The 18,668-nt window shown below is 51.0% G+C and overlaps 1 protein-coding gene across 1 annotated transcript in view; it reads left to right on the forward strand.

Annotated features, from left to right (window-relative positions):
* LOC142908539 (uncharacterized) overlaps positions 1 to 11,993 on the forward strand; it is a 23,306-nt gene extending 11,313 nt beyond the window's left edge. Inside the window, exons 5-6 of the mRNA XM_076059278.1 lie at positions 3,307 to 3,468; positions 11,546 to 11,993. Of these exons, the coding sequence (XP_075915393.1) occupies positions 3,307 to 3,468; positions 11,546 to 11,914 (531 nt within the window). The 3' untranslated portion in view covers positions 11,915 to 11,993. The remainder of the gene's footprint in view (positions 1 to 3,306; positions 3,469 to 11,545) is intronic.
* Positions 11,994 to 18,668: the final 6,675 nt, after the last annotated feature.

Below are 18,668 nucleotides of genomic sequence, written 5' to 3' on the forward strand. Positions count from 1 at the left end.
CAGACTCAGTAGCCCTCAGTAGCCCTCAGACTCAGTAGCCCTCAGTAGCCCACAGACTCAGTAGCCCTCAGACTCAGTAGCCCTCAGTAGCCCTCAGTAGCCCTCAGACTCAGTAGCCCTCAGACTCAGTAGCCCTCAGACTCAGTAGCCCTTAGACTCAGTAGCCCTCAGTAGCCCTCAGACTCAGTAGCCCACAGACTCAGTAGCCCTCAGGCTCAGTAGCCCTCAGACTCAGTAGCCCTCAGTAGCCCTCAGGCTCAGTAGCCCTCAGACTCAGTAGCCCTCAGTAGCCCTCAGACTCAGTAGCCCTCAGGCTCAGTAGCCCTCAGTAGCCCTCAGACTCAGTAGCCCTCAGTAGCCCTCAGACTCAGTAGCCCTCAGACTCAGTAGCCCTCAGACTCAGTAGCCAAAAGACTCAGTAGCCCTCAGACTCAGTAGCCAAAAGACTCAGTAGCCCTCAGACTCAGTAGCCCTCAGTAGCCCTCAGACTCAGTAGCCCTCAGACTCAGTAGCCCTCAGACTCAGTAGCCCTCAGTAGCCCTCAGACTCAGTAGCCCTCAGACTCAGTAGCCAAAAGACTCAGTAGCCCTCAGACTCAGTAGCCCTCAGACTCAGTAGCCCTCAGTAGCCTTCAGACTCAGTAGCCCTCAGGCTCAGTAACCCTCAGACTCAGTAGCCCTCAGACTCAGTAGCCCTCAGACTCAGTAGCCCTCAGACTCAGTAGCCCTCAGACTCAGTAGCCCTCAGTAGCCCTCAGACTCAGTAGCCCACAGCCTCAGTAGCCCTCAGTAGCCCACAGCCTCAGTAGCCCTCAGACTCAGTAGCCCTCAGACTCAGTAGCCCTCAGGCTCAGTAGCCCTCAGGCTCAGTAGCCCACAGACTCACCAACCACCTCACTAACCCCTCAGCCCCTCAGGCTCAGCGGCCCGATCCCTGGCTATCCCATTGCCCACATCCCCCCTTGCCGCCGCCGCCGCTGCCGCTCGCCCCTCTCCAGAAGGTTCCGGAAGGCGCCCTTCGAGTGGGCTTCCTGCGGCAGTTGCAGGCCGGGGGCTCCAGTGGTGGCTGTCCCGCTCGCCGAGGAGGGGCCTGCTGTAGGGCTTCACGGCCACACCGGCTAGCCCGGTCCAACGAGCGTCGGGCAGTTGGCAGGCGGATCCTGGGACGTCGAGGAGATCCTCTCGATGACCCTGCCGCTGCTGCTGATGATGCTGATGTTGTTGATGTTGTTGCTGCACTACACTACACACTACACTATACACTACACTATACACTACACTACTATACACTATACACTACACTACACACTAGGTCCTCTCGATGACCCTGCCGCTGCTGCTGATGATGCTGATGTTGTTGATGTTGTTGCTGCACTACACTACACACTACACTATACACTACACTATACACTACACTACTATACACTATACACTACACTACACACTAGGTCCTCTCGATGACCCTGCCGCTGCTGCTGATGATGCTGATGTTGTTGATGTTGTTGCTGCACTACACTACACACTACACTATACACTACACTATACACTACACTACTATACACTATACACTACACTACACACTAGGTCCTCTCGATGATCCTGCCGCTGCTGCTGATGATGATGATGTTGTAGTTGTTGTTGCTGCACTACACTACACACTACACTATACACTACACTATACACTACACTATACACTACACTATACACTACACTACTATACACTATACACTACACTATACACTAGGTCCTCTCGATGATCCTGCCGCTGCTGCTGATGATGATGATGATGTTGTTGATGTTGCTGCACTACACTATACACTACACTACTATACACTATACACTACACTATACACTAGGTTCTCTCGATGATCCTGCCGCTGGTGCTGATGATGATGATGTTGTTGATGATGTTGTTGTTGATGTTGTTGTTGCTGCACTACACTATACACTACACTATACACTACACTACTATACACTATACACTACACTACACACTAGGTCCTCTCGATTATCCTGCCGCTGGTGCTGATGATGATGTTGTTGATGATGTTGTTGTTGTTGTTGCAGCTGCTGCACTATACACTACACTACTATACACTACACTATACACTACACTACTATACACTATACACTACACACTAGGTCCTCTCGATTATCCTGCCGCTGGTGCTGATGATGATGATGATGTTGTTGTTGCTGCACTACACTACACACTACACTACTATACACTACACTATACACTACACTACTATACACTATACACTACACTACACACTAGGTCCTCTCGATGACCCTGCCGCTGCTGCTGCTGCTGATGATGTTGTTGTTGTTGTTGATATTGTTGTTGCTACACTACACTACACACTACACTACTATACACTACACTACACACTAGGTTCTCTCGATTATCCTGCCGCTGGTGCTGCTGATGATGCTGATGATGTTGTTGTTGTTGCTGCACTACACTATACACTACTATACACTATACACTACACTACACACTAGGTCCTCTCGATGACCCTGCCGCTGGTGCTGATGATGATGTTGTAGTTGTTGTTGTTGTTGTACTACACTATACACTACACTATACACTACACTATACACTATATACTACACTATACTACTATACACTACACTACTATACACTACACTACTATACACTACACTACTATACACTACACTATACACTACACTACTATACACTACACTATACACTACACTACTATACACTACACTATACACTACACTACTATACACTATACACTACACTACTATACACTACACTACACACTAGGTTCTCTCGATGACCCTGCCGCTGGTGCTGCTGATGATGATGTTGTTGTTGCTGCACTACACTATACACTACACTACTATACACTATACACTACACTACTACACTATACACTACTACACTACACTACTACACTATACACTACTACACTATACACTACTACACTACACTACTACACTATACACTACTACACTACACTACTACACTATACACTACTACACTATACACTACACTACTACACTACACTATATACTACACACTACACTACTACACTACACTATACACTACTACACTATACACTACTACACTACACTATACACTACTACACTACACTATACACTACTACACTACACTATACACTACTACACTACACTATACACTACTACACTATACACTACTACACTACACTATACACTACTACACTACACTATACACTACTACACTACACTATACACTACTACACTACACTATACACTACTACACTACACTATACTCTACTCTGTGTGTGTCTGTCAGGTCCCAGGCTGCCCCAAGTCTTTCTCGCGCCTGGAGAATCTGAAGATCCACCTGAGGAGCCACACTGGGGAGAGACCGTACAGCTGCATCCACACGGGCTGTAGCAAAGCCTTTAGCAACTCTAGTGATCGTGCTAAGCACCAGAGGACTCACCACGACACGGTGAGACACAGAGAGAGACACACAGAGAGAGAGACACGGGGAGAGACACACAGAGAGAGAGAGAGACACAGAGACTCACAGAGACACACAGAGACTCACAGAGACACAGAGAGAGATAGAGACACACAGAGACACACAGAGACACACAGAGAGACACAGAGAGAGACACAGAGAGACACACAGAGACACAGAGACATAGACACAGGGAGAGACCGTACAGCTGCATCCACACGGGCTGTAGCAAAGCCTTCAGCAACTCTAGTGATCGCGCTAAGCACCAGAGGACTCACCACGACACGGTGAGACACAGAGAGAGACACACAGAGAGAGACACACAGAGAGAGACACAGAGAGAGAGACACACAGAGAGAGACACAGAGACACAGGGAGAGACTGTACAGCTGCATCCACACGGGCTGTAGCAAAGCCTTCAGCAACTCTAGTGATCGCGCTAAGCACCAGAGGACTCACCACGACACGGTGAGACACAGAGAGAGAGACACACAGAGAGAGAGACACAGAGAGACACACAGAGACACAGAGACACGGGGAGAGAGACACAGAGAGACACAGAGAGAGAGACACAGAGAGAGAGAGACACACACAGAGACTCACAGAGACACACAGAGACTCACAGAGACTCACAGAGAGAGATAGAGACACACAGAGACACAGAGACACACAGAGACACAGAGACACACAGAGAGAGACACACAGAGACACAGAGACAGAGACACGGGGAGAGACCCTACAGCTGCATCCACACGGGCTGTAGCAAAGCCTTCAGTAACTCTAGTGATCGCGCTAAGCACCAGAGGACTCACCACGACACGGTGAGACACAGAGAGAGAGACACAGAGAGAGAGACACGGGGAGAGACACAGAGAGACACACAGAGAGAGACACAGAGAGAGACAGAGAGAGAGACACAGAGAGAGAGACACAGAGACTCACAGAGACACAGAGAGAGATAGAGACACACAGAGACACACAGAGAGACACACAGAGAGAGACACACAGAGAGAGACACACACAGAGACACACAGAGACTCACAGAGACACACAGAGAGACAGAGACACGGGGAGAGACCCTACAGCTGCATCCACACGGGCTGTAGCAAAGCCTTCAGTAACTCTAGTGATCGTGCTAAGCACCAGAGGACTCACCACGACACGGTGAGACACAGAGAGAGACACACAGAGAGAGAGACACAGAGAGAGACACAGAGAGAGAGACACACAGAGAGAGACACAGAGAGAGACAGAGAGAGAGACACAGAGAGAGAGAGACACAGAGACTCACAGAGACACACAGAGACTCACAGAGACACAGAGAGAGATAGAGACACACAGAGACACACAGAGACACACAGAGAGACACACAGAGAGAGACACAGAGAGACACACAGAGACACAGAGACAGAGACACAGGGAGAGACCTACAGCTGCATCCACACGGGCTGTAGCAAAGCCTTCAGTAACTCTAGTGATCGCGCTAAGCACCAGAGGACTCACCACGACACGGTGAGACACAGAGAGAGACACAGAGAGAGAGAGACACAGAGAGACACACAGAGAGAGAGACACACACAGAGACTCACAGAGACACACAGAGACTCACAGAGACACAGAGAGAGATAGAGACACACAGAGACACAGAGACACACAGAGACACAGAGACACACAGAGAGAGACACACAGAGACACAGAGACAGAGACACGGGGAGAGACCCTACAGCTGCATCCACACGGGCTGTAGCAAAGCCTTCAGCAACTCTAGTGATCGCGCTAAGCACCAGAGGACTCACCACGACACGGTGAGACACAGAGAGAGACACACAGAGAGAGACACAGAGAGAGACAGAGAGAGAGACACAGAGAGAGAGACACGGGGAGAGACACAGAGAGACACACAGAGAGAGACACAGAGAGAGACAGAGAGAGAGACACAGAGAGAGAGACACAGAGACTCACAGAGACACAGAGACAGAGACACAGGGAGAGACCGTACAGCTGCATCCACACGGGCTGTAGCAAAGCCTTCAGCAACTCTAGTGATCGCGCTAAGCACCAGAGGACTCACCACGACACGGTGAGACACAGAGAGAGACAGAGACACAGAGAGACACAGAGACACAGAGAGATAGACAGAGACACACAGAGACACAGAGAGAGACAGAGACACACACAGAGGCACACAGAGACACGGGGAGAGACACAGAGACACACAGAGACACAGAGACACAGAGACACACAGAGAGACACACAAAGACACACAGACACACAGAGAGAGAGAGACACAGAGACACGGGGAGAGACCCTACAGCTGCATCCACACGGGCTGTAGCAAAGCCTTCAGTAACTCTAGTGATCGCGCTAAGCACCAGAGGACTCACCACGACACGGTGAGACACAGAGACAGACACAGAGAGAGACACACAGAGAGAGACACACAGAGAGAGACACACAGAGAGAGACACAGAGAGAGACAGAGAGAGAGACACAGAGAGAGAGAGACACAGAGACTCACAGAGACACACAGAGACTCACAGAGACACAGAGAGAGATAGAGACACACAGAGACACACAGAGACACACAGAGAGACACACAGAGAGAGACACAGAGAGACACACAGAGACACAGAGACAGAGACACAGGGAGAGACCGTACAGCTGCATCCACACGGGCTGTAGCAAAGCCTTTAGCAACTCTAGTGATCGCGCTAAGCACCAGAGGACTCACCACGACACGGTGAGACACAGAGAGAGAGACACAGAGAGAGAGACACGGGGAGAGACACAGAGAGACACACAGAGAGAGACACAGAGAGAGACAGAGAGAGAGACACAGAGAGAGAGACACAGAGACTCACAGAGACACAGAGACAGAGACACAGGGAGAGACCGTACAGCTGCATCCACACGGGCTGTAGCAAAGCCTTTAGCAACTCTAGTGATCGCGCTAAGCACCAGAGGACTCACCACGACACGGTGAGACACACGGGGAGACAGAGAGACACAGAGAGAGAGACACAGAGAGAGACACAGAGAGAGAGACACACAGAGAGAGACACAGAGAGAGACAGAGAGAGAGACACAGAGAGAGAGAGACACAGAGACTCACAGAGACACACAGAGACTCACAGAGACACAGAGAGAGATAGAGACACACAGAGACACACAGAGACACACAGAGAGACACACAGAGAGAGACACAGAGACACACAGAGACACAGAGACACACAGAGACACGGGGAGAGACACAGAGAGAGAGACACAGAGAGAGAGAGAGACAGAGAGAGAGAGACACAGAGACACACAGAGACTCACAGAGACACACAGAGACTCACAGAGACACAGAGAGACACAGAGAGAGAGAGACACACAGAGACACAGAGACACACACAGAGACACAGAGACACACAGAGAGACACACAGAGAGAGACACAGAGACACAGACAGAGACACGGGGAGAGACCGTACAGCTGCATCCACACGGGCTGTAGCAAAGCCTTTAGCAACTCTAGTGATCGCGCTAAGAACCAGAGGACTCACCACGACACGGTGAGACACAGAGAGAGACACAGAGAGAGAGACACGGGGAGAGACACACAGAGAGAGAGAGAGAGAGACACAGAGACTCACAGAGACACACAGAGACACACAGAGAGAGACACACAGAGACACAGAGACTCACAGAGACACGGGGAGAGACCGTACAGCTGCATCCACACGGGCTGTAGCAAAGCCTTTAGCAACTCTAGTGATCGCGCTAAGCACCAGAGGACTCACCACGACACGGTGAGACACAGAGAGAGAGACACACAGAGAGAGACACACAGAGAGAGACACAGAGAGAGAGACACACAGAGAGAGACACAGACACAGAGAGAGAGACACACAGAGACTCACAGAGACACACAGAGACTCACAGAGACACAGAGAGAGATAGAGACACACAGAGACACAGAGACACACAGAGACACAGAGACACACAGAGAGACACACAGAGAGAGACACACAGAGAGACACACAGAGACACAGAGACAGAGACACAGGGAGAGACCCTACAGCTGCATCCACACGGGCTGTAACAAAGCCTTTAGCAACTCTAGTGATCGCGCTAAGCACCAGAGGACTCACCACGACACGGTGAGACACAGAGAGAGACACACAGAGAGACACACAGAGACACAGAGACACACAGAGAGACAGAGACACGGGGAGAGACCCTACAGCTGCATCCACACGGGCTGTAGCAAAGCCTTTAGCAACTCTAGTGATCGCGCTAAGCACCAGAGGACTCACCACGACACGGTGAGACACAGAGAGAGAGACACAGAGAGAGAGACACAGAGAGAGACACAGAGAGAGAGACACACAGAGAGAGACACAGAGAGAGACAGAGAGAGAGACACAGAGAGAGAGACACAGAGACTCACAGAGACACACAGAGACTCACAGAGACACAGAGAGAGATAGAGACACACAGAGACACACAGAGACACAGAGAGACACACAGAGAGAGACACAGAGAGACACACAGAGACACAGAGACAGAGACACAGGGAGAGACCTACAGCTGCATCCACACGGGCTGTAGCAAAGCCTTTAGCAACTCTAGTGATCGCGCTAAGCACCAGAGGACTCACCACGACACAGTGAGACACAGAGACAGAGAGAGAGACACAGAGAGAGAGACACACACAGAGACTCACAGAGACACACAGAGACTCACAGAGACACAGAGAGAGACACAGAGAGAGAGACACACACAGAGACAGAGACACACAGAGAGAGACACACAGAGACTCACAGAGACACACAGAGACTCACAGAGACACAGAGAGACACACAGAGAGACACACAGAGACAGAGACACAGGGAGAGACCGTACAGCTGCATCCACACGGGCTGTAGCAAAGCCTTTAGCAACTCTAGTGATCGCGCTAAGCACCAGAGGACTCACCACGACACGGTGAGAGAGACAGAGACACACAGAGAGAGAGACACAGACACAGACAGAGAGAGACACAGACACAGAGAGAGAGAGACACACAGAGACTCACAGAGACACAGAGAGAGATAGAGACACACAGAGACACAGAGACACACAGAGACACAGAGACACACAGAGAGACACACAGAGACACAGAGACAGAGACACGGGGAGAGACCGTACAGCTGCATCCACACGGGCTGTAGCAAAGCCTTCAGTAACTCTAGTGATCGCGCTAAGCACCAGAGGACTCACCACGACACGGTGAGACACAGAGAGAGACACAGAGAGAGAGAGACACAGAGACTCACAGAGACACAGAGAGAGATAGAGACACACAGAGACACAGAGACACACAGAGACACAGAGACACACAGAGAGACACACAGAGAGACACACAGAGACACAGAGACACGGGGAGAGACCGTACAGCTGCATCCACACGGGCTGTAGCAAAGCCTTTAGCAACTCTAGTGATCGCGCTAAGCACCAGAGGACTCACCACGACACGGTGAGACACAGAGAGAGACACACAGAGAGAGAGACACACAGAGACTCACAGAGACACACAGAGACTCACAGAGACACAGAGAGAGATAGAGACACACAGAGACACACAGAGAGACACACAGAGAGAGACACACAGAGACAGAGAGAGACACAGAGAGAGACACAGAGAGAGAGACAGAGAGAGACACAGAGAGAGAGACACACAGAGACACACAGAGAGAGAGACACAGAGAGACACACAGAGACACAGAGAGAGAGACACAGAGAGAGACACACAGAGAGAGACAGAGACACAGAGAGACACACAGAGAGAGACAGAGAGAGAGACACACACAGAGACACAGAGAGAGAGACAGAGACACACACAGAGAGACAGACACAGAGACACACAGAGAGAGAGACACAGAGAGACACAGAGACACAGACAGAGAGACAGAGACACGGGGAGAGACCGTACAGCTGCATCCACACGGGCTGTAGCAAAGCCTTCAGTAACTCTAGTGATCGCGCTAAGCACCAGAGGACTCACCACGACACGGTGAGAGAGACAGAGAGAGAGACACACAGAGAGACACACAGAGAGAGAGACACAGATAGACACACACAGAGAGAGACACAGAGAGAGACACAGAGAGAGAGACACAGAGAGAGACACAGAGAGAGAGACACAGAGAGAGACACACAGAGACACAGAGACACAGAGAGACACAGAGACACACAGAGACTCACAGAGACACAGAGAGAGAGACACAGAGAGAGAGACACAGATAGACACACAGAGAGAGAGACAGAGAGACACAGAGAGAGAAACACAGAGAGAGACACACAGAGACACACAGAGACACAGACAGACACACAGAGACACAGAGAGAGAGACAGAGAGAGAGACAGAGATACACAGAGAGACAGAGAGACAGAGACACAGAGAGAGAGAGAGACAGAGACACAGAGAGAGAGACAGAGACATAGAGAAACAGAGAGAGACACAGAGAGAGACACGGGGAGACACACGGGGAGACACAGAGACAGAGAGAGAGACAGAGACACAGAGAGAGAGACACAGACAGAGACACAGAGAGACACACAAAAAGACAGAGACACAGATAGAGACACAGACAGACACACAGAGACACACACAGAGACACAGAGAGACAGTGTGCCACTCATTCCCCCCGTGTCTCTCTCTCCCCGTGTCTCTCTCCGTGTCTCTCTCTCCCCGTGTCTCTCTCTCTGTCTCTCTCTCCCCGTGTCTCTCTCTGTGTCTCTCTCCCCGTGTCTCTCCCCGTGTCTCTCTCCCCGTGTCTCTCCCCGTGTCTCTCTCCCCGTGTCTCTCTCTCCCCGTGTCTCTCCCGGTGTCTCTCTCTCCCCGTGTCTCTCTCTGTGTCTCTCTCCCCGTGTCTCTCCCCGTGTCTCTCTCTCCCCGTGTCTCTCTCTGTGTCTCTCTCCCCGTGTCTCTCCCGGTGTCTCTCTCTGTGTCTCTCTCCCCGTGTCTCTCTCTCCCCGTGTCTCTCACCCCGTGTCTCTCTCTCCCCGTGTCTCTCTCTGTGTCTCTCTCCCCGTGTCTCTCTCTCTCTGTGTCTCTCTCCCCGTGTCTCTCTCCCCGTGTCTCTCTCTCCCCGTGTCTCTCTCTGTGTCTCTCTCCCCGTGTCTCTCTCCCCGTGTCTCTCTCTGTGTCTCTCCCCGTGTCTCTCCCCGTGTCTCTCTCTGTGTCTCCCTCCGTGTCTCTCTCTCCCCGTGTCTCTCTCTCCCCGTGTCTCTCTCCCCGTGTCTCTCTCTCCCCGTGTCTCTCTCCCCGTGTCTCTCCCCGTGTCTCTCTCTGTGTCTCTCCCCGTGTCTCTCCCCGTGTTTCTCTCCGTGTCTCTCTCTGTGTCTCTCTCTCTCCCCGTGTCTCTCTCTGTGTCTCTCTCTCCCCGTGTCTCTCTCTGTGTCTCTCTCTCCCCGTGTCTCTCTCTCCGTGTCTCTCTCTCCCCGTGTCTCTCTCCCCGTGTCTATCCCCGTGTCTCTCTCCCCGTGTCTCTCTATGTGTCTCTCTCTCTCTGTGTCTCTCTCTCCCCGTGTCTCTCTCTGTGTCTCTCTCCCCGTGTCTCTCTCCCCGTGTCTCTCTCTGTGTCTCTCTCTGTCTCTCTCTCCCCGTGTCTCTCCCCGTGTCTCTCCCCGTGTCTTTCCCCGTGTCTCTCTCTCCCCGTGTCTCTCCCCGTGTCTCTCTCTGTGTCTCTCTCTCCCCGTGTCTCTCTCTCTCCCCGTGTCTCTCCCCGTGTCTCTCTCCCCGTGTCTATCCCCGTGTCTCTCTCTGTGTCTCTCTCCCCGTGTCTCTCTCTCCCCGTGTCTCTCCCCGTGTCTCTCTCCCCGTGTCTCTCCCCGTGTCTCTCTCTCTCCCCGTATCTCTCTCTGTGTCTCTCTCCCCGTGTCTCTCCCCGTGTCTCTCTCCCCGTGTCTCTCTCTCTCCCCGTGTCTCTCCCCGTGTCTCTCTCTCCCCGTGTCTCTCCCCGTGTCTCTCTCTGTGTCTCTCTCTGTGTCTCTCTCTCTCCCCGTGTCTCTCTCTGTGTCTCTCCCCGTGTCTCTCTCCAGAAGCCGTATGCCTGTCAAGTCCCTGGCTGCTCGAAGCGGTACACAGACCCCAGCTCACTCCGGAAGCACATCAAGACTCACGCGGTGTCTGGCACTACAACTACCACCACCACCACCACCACCTTCATCAGCAGCAGCAGTCACTCACGCAAGAAGGTGGGGTGTAGCTCAGTCAGTCACTCAGTCAGTCACTCAGTCAGTCACTCAGTCAGTGACTCAGTCACTCAGTCATTCACTCAGTCACACAGTCAGTCACTCAGTCACTCAGCATATCAAAACTCACGCGGTGTCTGGCACTACAACTACCACCACCACCACCACCTTCATCAGCAGCAGCAGCAGTCACTCACGCAAGAAGGTGGGGTGTAGCTCAGTCAGTCACTCAGTCACTGAGTCAGTCACTCAGTCAGTCACTCAGTCACTCACACAGTCACTCAGTCAGTCACTCAGTCACTGAGTCAGTCACTCAGTCACTCAGTCAGTCAGTCACTCAGTCAGTCACTCAGTCAGTCACTCAGTCAGTCACTCAGTCACTCAGTCAGTCACTCACTCAGTCAGTCACTCAATCACTCACTCAGTCACTCACTCAGTCAGTCACTCAGTCACTCACTCAGTCACTCACTCAGTCAGTCACTCAGTCACTCAGTACATCAAAACTCACGCGGTGTCTGGCACTACAACTACCACCACCACCACCACCACCTTCATCAGCAGCAGCAGCAGTCACTCACGCAAGAAGGTGGGGTGTAGCTCAGTCAGTCACTCAGTCAGTCACTCAGTCACTCACTCAGTCACTCACTCACTCAGTCAGTCACTCAGTCACTCACTCAGTCACTCAGTCACTCAGTCAGTCACTCAGTCACTCACTCAGTCACTCACTCACTCAGTCAGTCACTCAGTCACTCACTCAGTCACTCAGTCACTCAGTCACTCACTCACTCAGTCAGTCACTCAGTCACTCACTCAGTCACTCACTCAGTCAGTCACTCAGTCACTCAGTCACTCACTCAGTCACTCACTCAGTCACTCACTCACTCAGTCAGTCACTCAGTCAGTCACTCAGTCAGTCACTCAGTCACTCAGTACATCAAGACTCACGCGGTGTCTGGCACTACAACTACCACCACCACCACCACCTTCATCAGCAGCAGCAGTCACTCACGCAAGAAGGTGGGGTGTAGCTCAGTCAGTCACTCAGTCACTCAGTCAGTCACTCAGTCAGTCACTCAGTCACTCACACAGTCACTCAGTCAGTCACTCAGTCACTCAGTCAGTCACTCAGTCACTCAGTCAGTCACTCACTCAGTCACTCAGTCACTCACTCAGTCACTCACTCAGTCACTCAGTCAGTCACTCAGTCACTCAGTCAGTCACTCAGTCAGTCACTCAGTCACTCAGTCAGTCACTCAGTCACTCACTCAGTCACTCAGTCAGTCACTCAGTCAGTCACTCAGTCACTCAGTCAGTCACTCAGTCACTCACTCAGTCACTCAGTCACTCAGTCAGTCACTCAGTCAGTCAGTCAGTCACTCATTCAGTCACTCAGTCATTCACTCAGTCACTCAGTCAGTCACTCACTCAGTCACTCAGTCATTCACTCAGTCACTCACTCAGTCACTCAGTCAGTCACTCAGTCAGTCACTCAGTCACTCAGTCCGTCACTCAGTCACTCAGTCAGTCACTCACTCAGTCACTCAGTCATTCACTCAGTCAGTCACTCAGTCACTCAGTCACTCACTCAGTCAGTCACTCAGTCACTCACTCAGTCAGTCACTCAGTCACTCAGTCAGTCAGTCACTCAGTCAGTCACTCAGTCAGTCACTCAGTCAGTCACTCAGTCACTCACTCAGTCAGTCACTCAGTCACTCAATCAGTCACTCACTCAGTCAATCAGTCAGTCACTCAGTCACTCAGTCAGTCAGTCACTCAGTCAGTCACTCAGTCACTCAGTCACTCAGTCACTCAGTCACTCGGTCACTCAGTCACTCAATCAGTCACTCACTCAGTCACTCAGTCAGTCACTCAGTCACTCAGTCAGTCACTCAGTCAGTCAGTCACTCACTCACTCACTCAGTCACTCAGTCACTCACTCACTCAGTCACACAGTCAGTCACTCAGTCACTCAGCACATCAAAACTCACGCGGTGTCTGGCACTACAACTACCACCACCACCACCACCACCTTCATCAGCAGCAGCAGTCACTCACGCAAGAAGGTGGGGTGTAGCTCAGTCAGTCAGTCACTCAGTCAGTCACTCAGTCACTGAGTCAGTCACTCAGTCACTCACACAGTCACTCAGTCAGTCACTCAGTCACTCAGTCAGTCACTCAGTCAGTCACTCACACAGTCACTCAGTCACTCAATCAGTCACTCAGTCAGTCACTCAGTCACTCAGTCAGTCACTCAGTCAGTCACTCAGTCACTCAGTCAGTCACTCAGTCACTCAGTCAGTCACTCACTCAGTCACTCAGTCAGTCACTCACTCAGTCACTCAGTCACTCACTCAGTCAGTCACTCAGTCACTCACTCAGTCAGTCACTCAGTCACTCACTCAGTCAGTCACTCAGTCACTCAGTCAGTCAGTCACTCACTCAGTCACTCAGTCAGTCACTCAGTCACTCACTCAGTCAGTCACTCAGTCACTCAGTACATCAAAACTCACGCGGTGTCTGGCACTACAACTACCACCACCACCACCACCTTCATCAGCAGCAGCAGCAGTCACTCACGCAAGAAGGTGGGGTGTAGCTCAGTCAGTCACTCACTCAGTCACTCAGTCACTCAGTCACTCACTCAGTCACTCAGTCACTCAGTCAGTCACTCAGTCAGTCACTCAGTCAGTCACTCAGTCAGTCAGTCACTCACACAGTCACTCACTCACTAAGTAACTCACTCAGTCACTCAGTCAGTCACTCAGTCAGTCACACAGTCACTCAGTCAGTCACTCAGTCACTCAGTCAGTCACTCAGTCAGTCACACAGTCACTCACACAGTCACTCAGTCAGTCACTCAGTCAGTCACACAGTCACTCAGTCACTCACACAGTCACTCAGTCACTCAGTACATCAAGACTCACGCGGTGTCTGGCACTACCACTACCACCACCACCTTCATCAGCAGCAGCAGCAGTCACTCAGTCAGTCACTCACTCAGTCAGTCACTCAGTCAGTCACTCAGTCACTCACTCAATCAGTCACTCGGTCACTCACTCAGTCACTCAGTCAGTCAGTCACTTAGTCACTCAGTCAGTCACTCACTCGGTCACTCACTCAGTCAGTCAGTCACTCGGTCAGTCAGTCAGTCAGTCACTCAGTCACTCATTCACTCACTCAGTCAGTCAGTCACTCACTCAGTCACTCAGTCACTCACTCAGTCACTCACTCATTCAGTAACTCAGTCACTCACTCAGTCACTCAGTCAGTCGGTCACTCAGTCAGTAACTCAGTCAGTCAGTCACTCAGTCAGTCAGTCAGTCGGTCACTCAGTCAGTCACTCAGTCACTCACTCAGCCACTCACTCATTCAGTCACTCACACAGTCACTCAGTCACTCACTCAGTCAGTCACTCAGTCAGTCACTCAGTCACTCACTCGGTCACTCACTCACTCAGTCAGTCAGTCACTCAGTCACTCAGTCACCCACTCAGTCAGTCACTCACTCAGTCAGTCACTCAGTCAGTCGGTCAGTGAGTCAGTCAGTCACTCACTCAGTCAGTCACTCAGTCAGTCGGTCAGTGAGTCAGTCAGTCACTCAGTCAGTCACTCAGTCAGTCGGTCAGTGAGTCAGTCAGTCAGTCGGTCAGTGAGACAGTCAGTCGGTTAGTCAGGCAGTTGGTCAGTCACTCAGTCAGTCACTCAGTGAGGCAGTCGGTCGGTCGGGCAGTCAGGCAGTCAGTCAGTTAATCAGTCACTCAGGCAACGAGTCAGTTACTCAGACAGTTAGTTTTTAAGTTAGTCAGTCAGTTAGTGAGTCGGTCAGTTAGTTAGTCAGTCAGGCAGTCAGTCAGTCAGTTAGTTAGTCAGTCAGTCAGTCAGTCGCTCAGTGAGGCAGTCAGTCGGTCAGTCAGTTAGTCAGTCAGTCAGTCACTCAGGCACTTAGTCAGTCAGTTACTGATTCAAACAGTCGGTCACTGAGTCAGTCACTCACTCAGTCACTTAGTCAGTCATTCCGTCACTCGGTGAGTCAGTTACTCACTCAGTCACTGAGTCAGTCACTCACTCAGTCACTTAGTCAGTCATTCCGTCACTCGGTGAGGCAGTTACTCACTCAGTCACTGAGTCAGTCACTCACTCAGTCACTTAGTCAGTCATTCAGTCACTCGGTGAGGCAGTTACTCACTCAGTCACTGAGTCAGTCACTCACTCAGTCACTTAGTCAGTCATTCCGTCACTCGGTGAGTCAGTTACTCACTCAGTCACTGAGTCAGTCACTCACTCAGTCACTTAGTCATTCAGTCACTCGGTGAGTCAGTTACTCACTCAGTCACTGAGTCAGTCACTCACTCAGTCACTTAGTCAGTCATTCCGTCACTTGGTGAGGCAGTTACTCACTCAGTCACTGAGTCAGTCACTCACTCAGTCACTTAGTTAGTAACTCGGTGAGTTAGTGAGTCAGTCACTCAATTAGTCAGTCAATCACTCGGTCAGTCAGTTAATGATGATGTTGATGATGATGATGGTGATAAGGATGTTGATGATGATGTTGATGATGATGATGATAGTGGTGATGATGTTGGTGATGTTGATGTTGATGATGATGTTGATGATGATGTTGATGATGATGATGTTGCTGCTGAAGTTGACAATGATGTTGATAATGATGTTGATGTTGATGATGATGTTGATGATGATGCTGATGATGATCTTGATGTAGATGATGTTGATGATGATGCTGATGATGTTGATGATGATGATGTTGATGATGATGATGATGCTGATTGTGATGCTGCTGTCTCTCAGCTCAGGGCAACAACAACAACATCATCATCATCAGCTGCTGCTGCTGATGATGATGCTGATGACTGCGATCCGTTGATGAGCTGCCTCACCATCCACACCCTGCATCGCCGAAACTCCCCCCGTTCGGTGATGGACTCGTCCAGTAGGCAGTGTGCAGGTGCGGAGTGGACTCTACCATCTCATCTACACGGGGGGGGTTACACACACAGACACACACAGAGACACAGAGACACACACAGAGACACACACAGAGACTCACACAGAGACTCACACAGACACACACACAGAGACACACACAGAGATACACACAGAGACACACACAGAGACACACACAGAGACACACACAAAGACTCACACAGAGACACACACAGAGACACACACAGAGACTCACAGAGACACACAGAGACACACAGAGACTCACACAGAGACACACAGAGAGACACACACAGAGACACACACAGAGACTCACAGAGACTCACACAGACACACACAGAGACACACAGAGACACACAGAGACACACAGAGACTCACACAGAGACACACAGAGAGACACACACAGAGACACACACAGAGACTCACAGAGACTCACACAGAGACACACACAGAGACTCACACAGAGACTCACACAGAGACACACACAGAGACACACAGAGACACACACAGAGACTCACACAGAGACTCACACAGAGATACACACAGAGACACACACAGAGACACACACAGAGACACACACAAAGACTCACACAGAGACACACACAGAGACACACACAGAGACTCACAGAGACACACAGAGACACACAGAGACTCACACAGAGACACACAGAGAGACACACACAGAGACACACACAGAGACTCACAGAGACTCACACAGACACACACAGAGACACACAGAGACACACAGAGACACACAGAGACTCACACAGAGACACACAGAGAGACACACACAGAGACACACACAGAGACTCACAGAGACTCACACAGAGACACACACAGAGACTCACACAGAGACACACACAGAGACACAGAGACTCACACAGAGACACACACACAGAGACTCACACAGAGACACACACAGAGACTCACACACAGAGACTCACACAGAGACACACACAGAGACACAGAGACTCACACAGAGACACAGAGAGACACACACAGAGACACACACAGAGAGACAGAGACTCACACAGAGACACACACACAGAGACTCACACAGAGACACACACAGAGACTCACACACAGAGACTCACACAGAGACACACACAGAGACACAGAGACTCACACAGAGACACAGAGAGACACACACAGAGACACACACAGAGAGACAGAGACTCACACAGAGACACACACAGAGACTCACACAGAGACTCACACAGAGACACACACAGAGACACACACAGAGAGACTCACACAGAGACTCACACAGAGACACACACAAAGACTCACACAGAGACACACACAGAGACACACACAGAGACTCACAGAGACACACAGAGACACACAGAGACTCACACAGAGACACACAGAGAGACACACACAGAGACACACACAGAGACTCACAGAGACTCACACAGACACACACAGAGACACACAGAGACACACAGAGACACACAGAGACTCACACAGAGACACACAGAGAGACACACACAGAGACACACACAGAGACTCACAGAGACTCACACAGAGACACACACAGAGACTCACACAGAGACTCACACAGAGACACACACAGAGACACACAGAGACACACACAGAGACTCACACAGAGACTCACACAGAGATACACACAGAGACACACACAGAGACACACACACAGACACACACAAAGACTCACACAGAGACACACACAGAGACACACACAGAGACTCACACAGAGACTCACACAGAGACACACACAGAGACACACACAGAGACACACACAGAGACTCACACACAGAGACTCACACAGAGACACACACAGAGACACAGAGACTCACACAGAGACACAGAGAGACACACACAGAGACACACACAGAGAGACAGAGACTCACACAGAGACACACACAGAGACTCACACAGAGACTCACACAGAGACACACACAGAGACACACACAGAGAGACTCACACAGAGACTCACACAGAGACACACACAGGGACTCACATAGAGACACACACAGATAGACACACAG

The sequence above is a fragment of the Petromyzon marinus genome (genome assembly GCF_048934315.1).
Source record: "Petromyzon marinus isolate PM22_M1 ecotype Great Lakes invasive population chromosome 85 unlocalized genomic scaffold, UKy_Petmar_22M1.pri1.0 chr85_unloc.3, whole genome shotgun sequence".
Taxonomy (NCBI): Eukaryota; Metazoa; Chordata; class Hyperoartia; order Petromyzontiformes; family Petromyzontidae; genus Petromyzon; species Petromyzon marinus.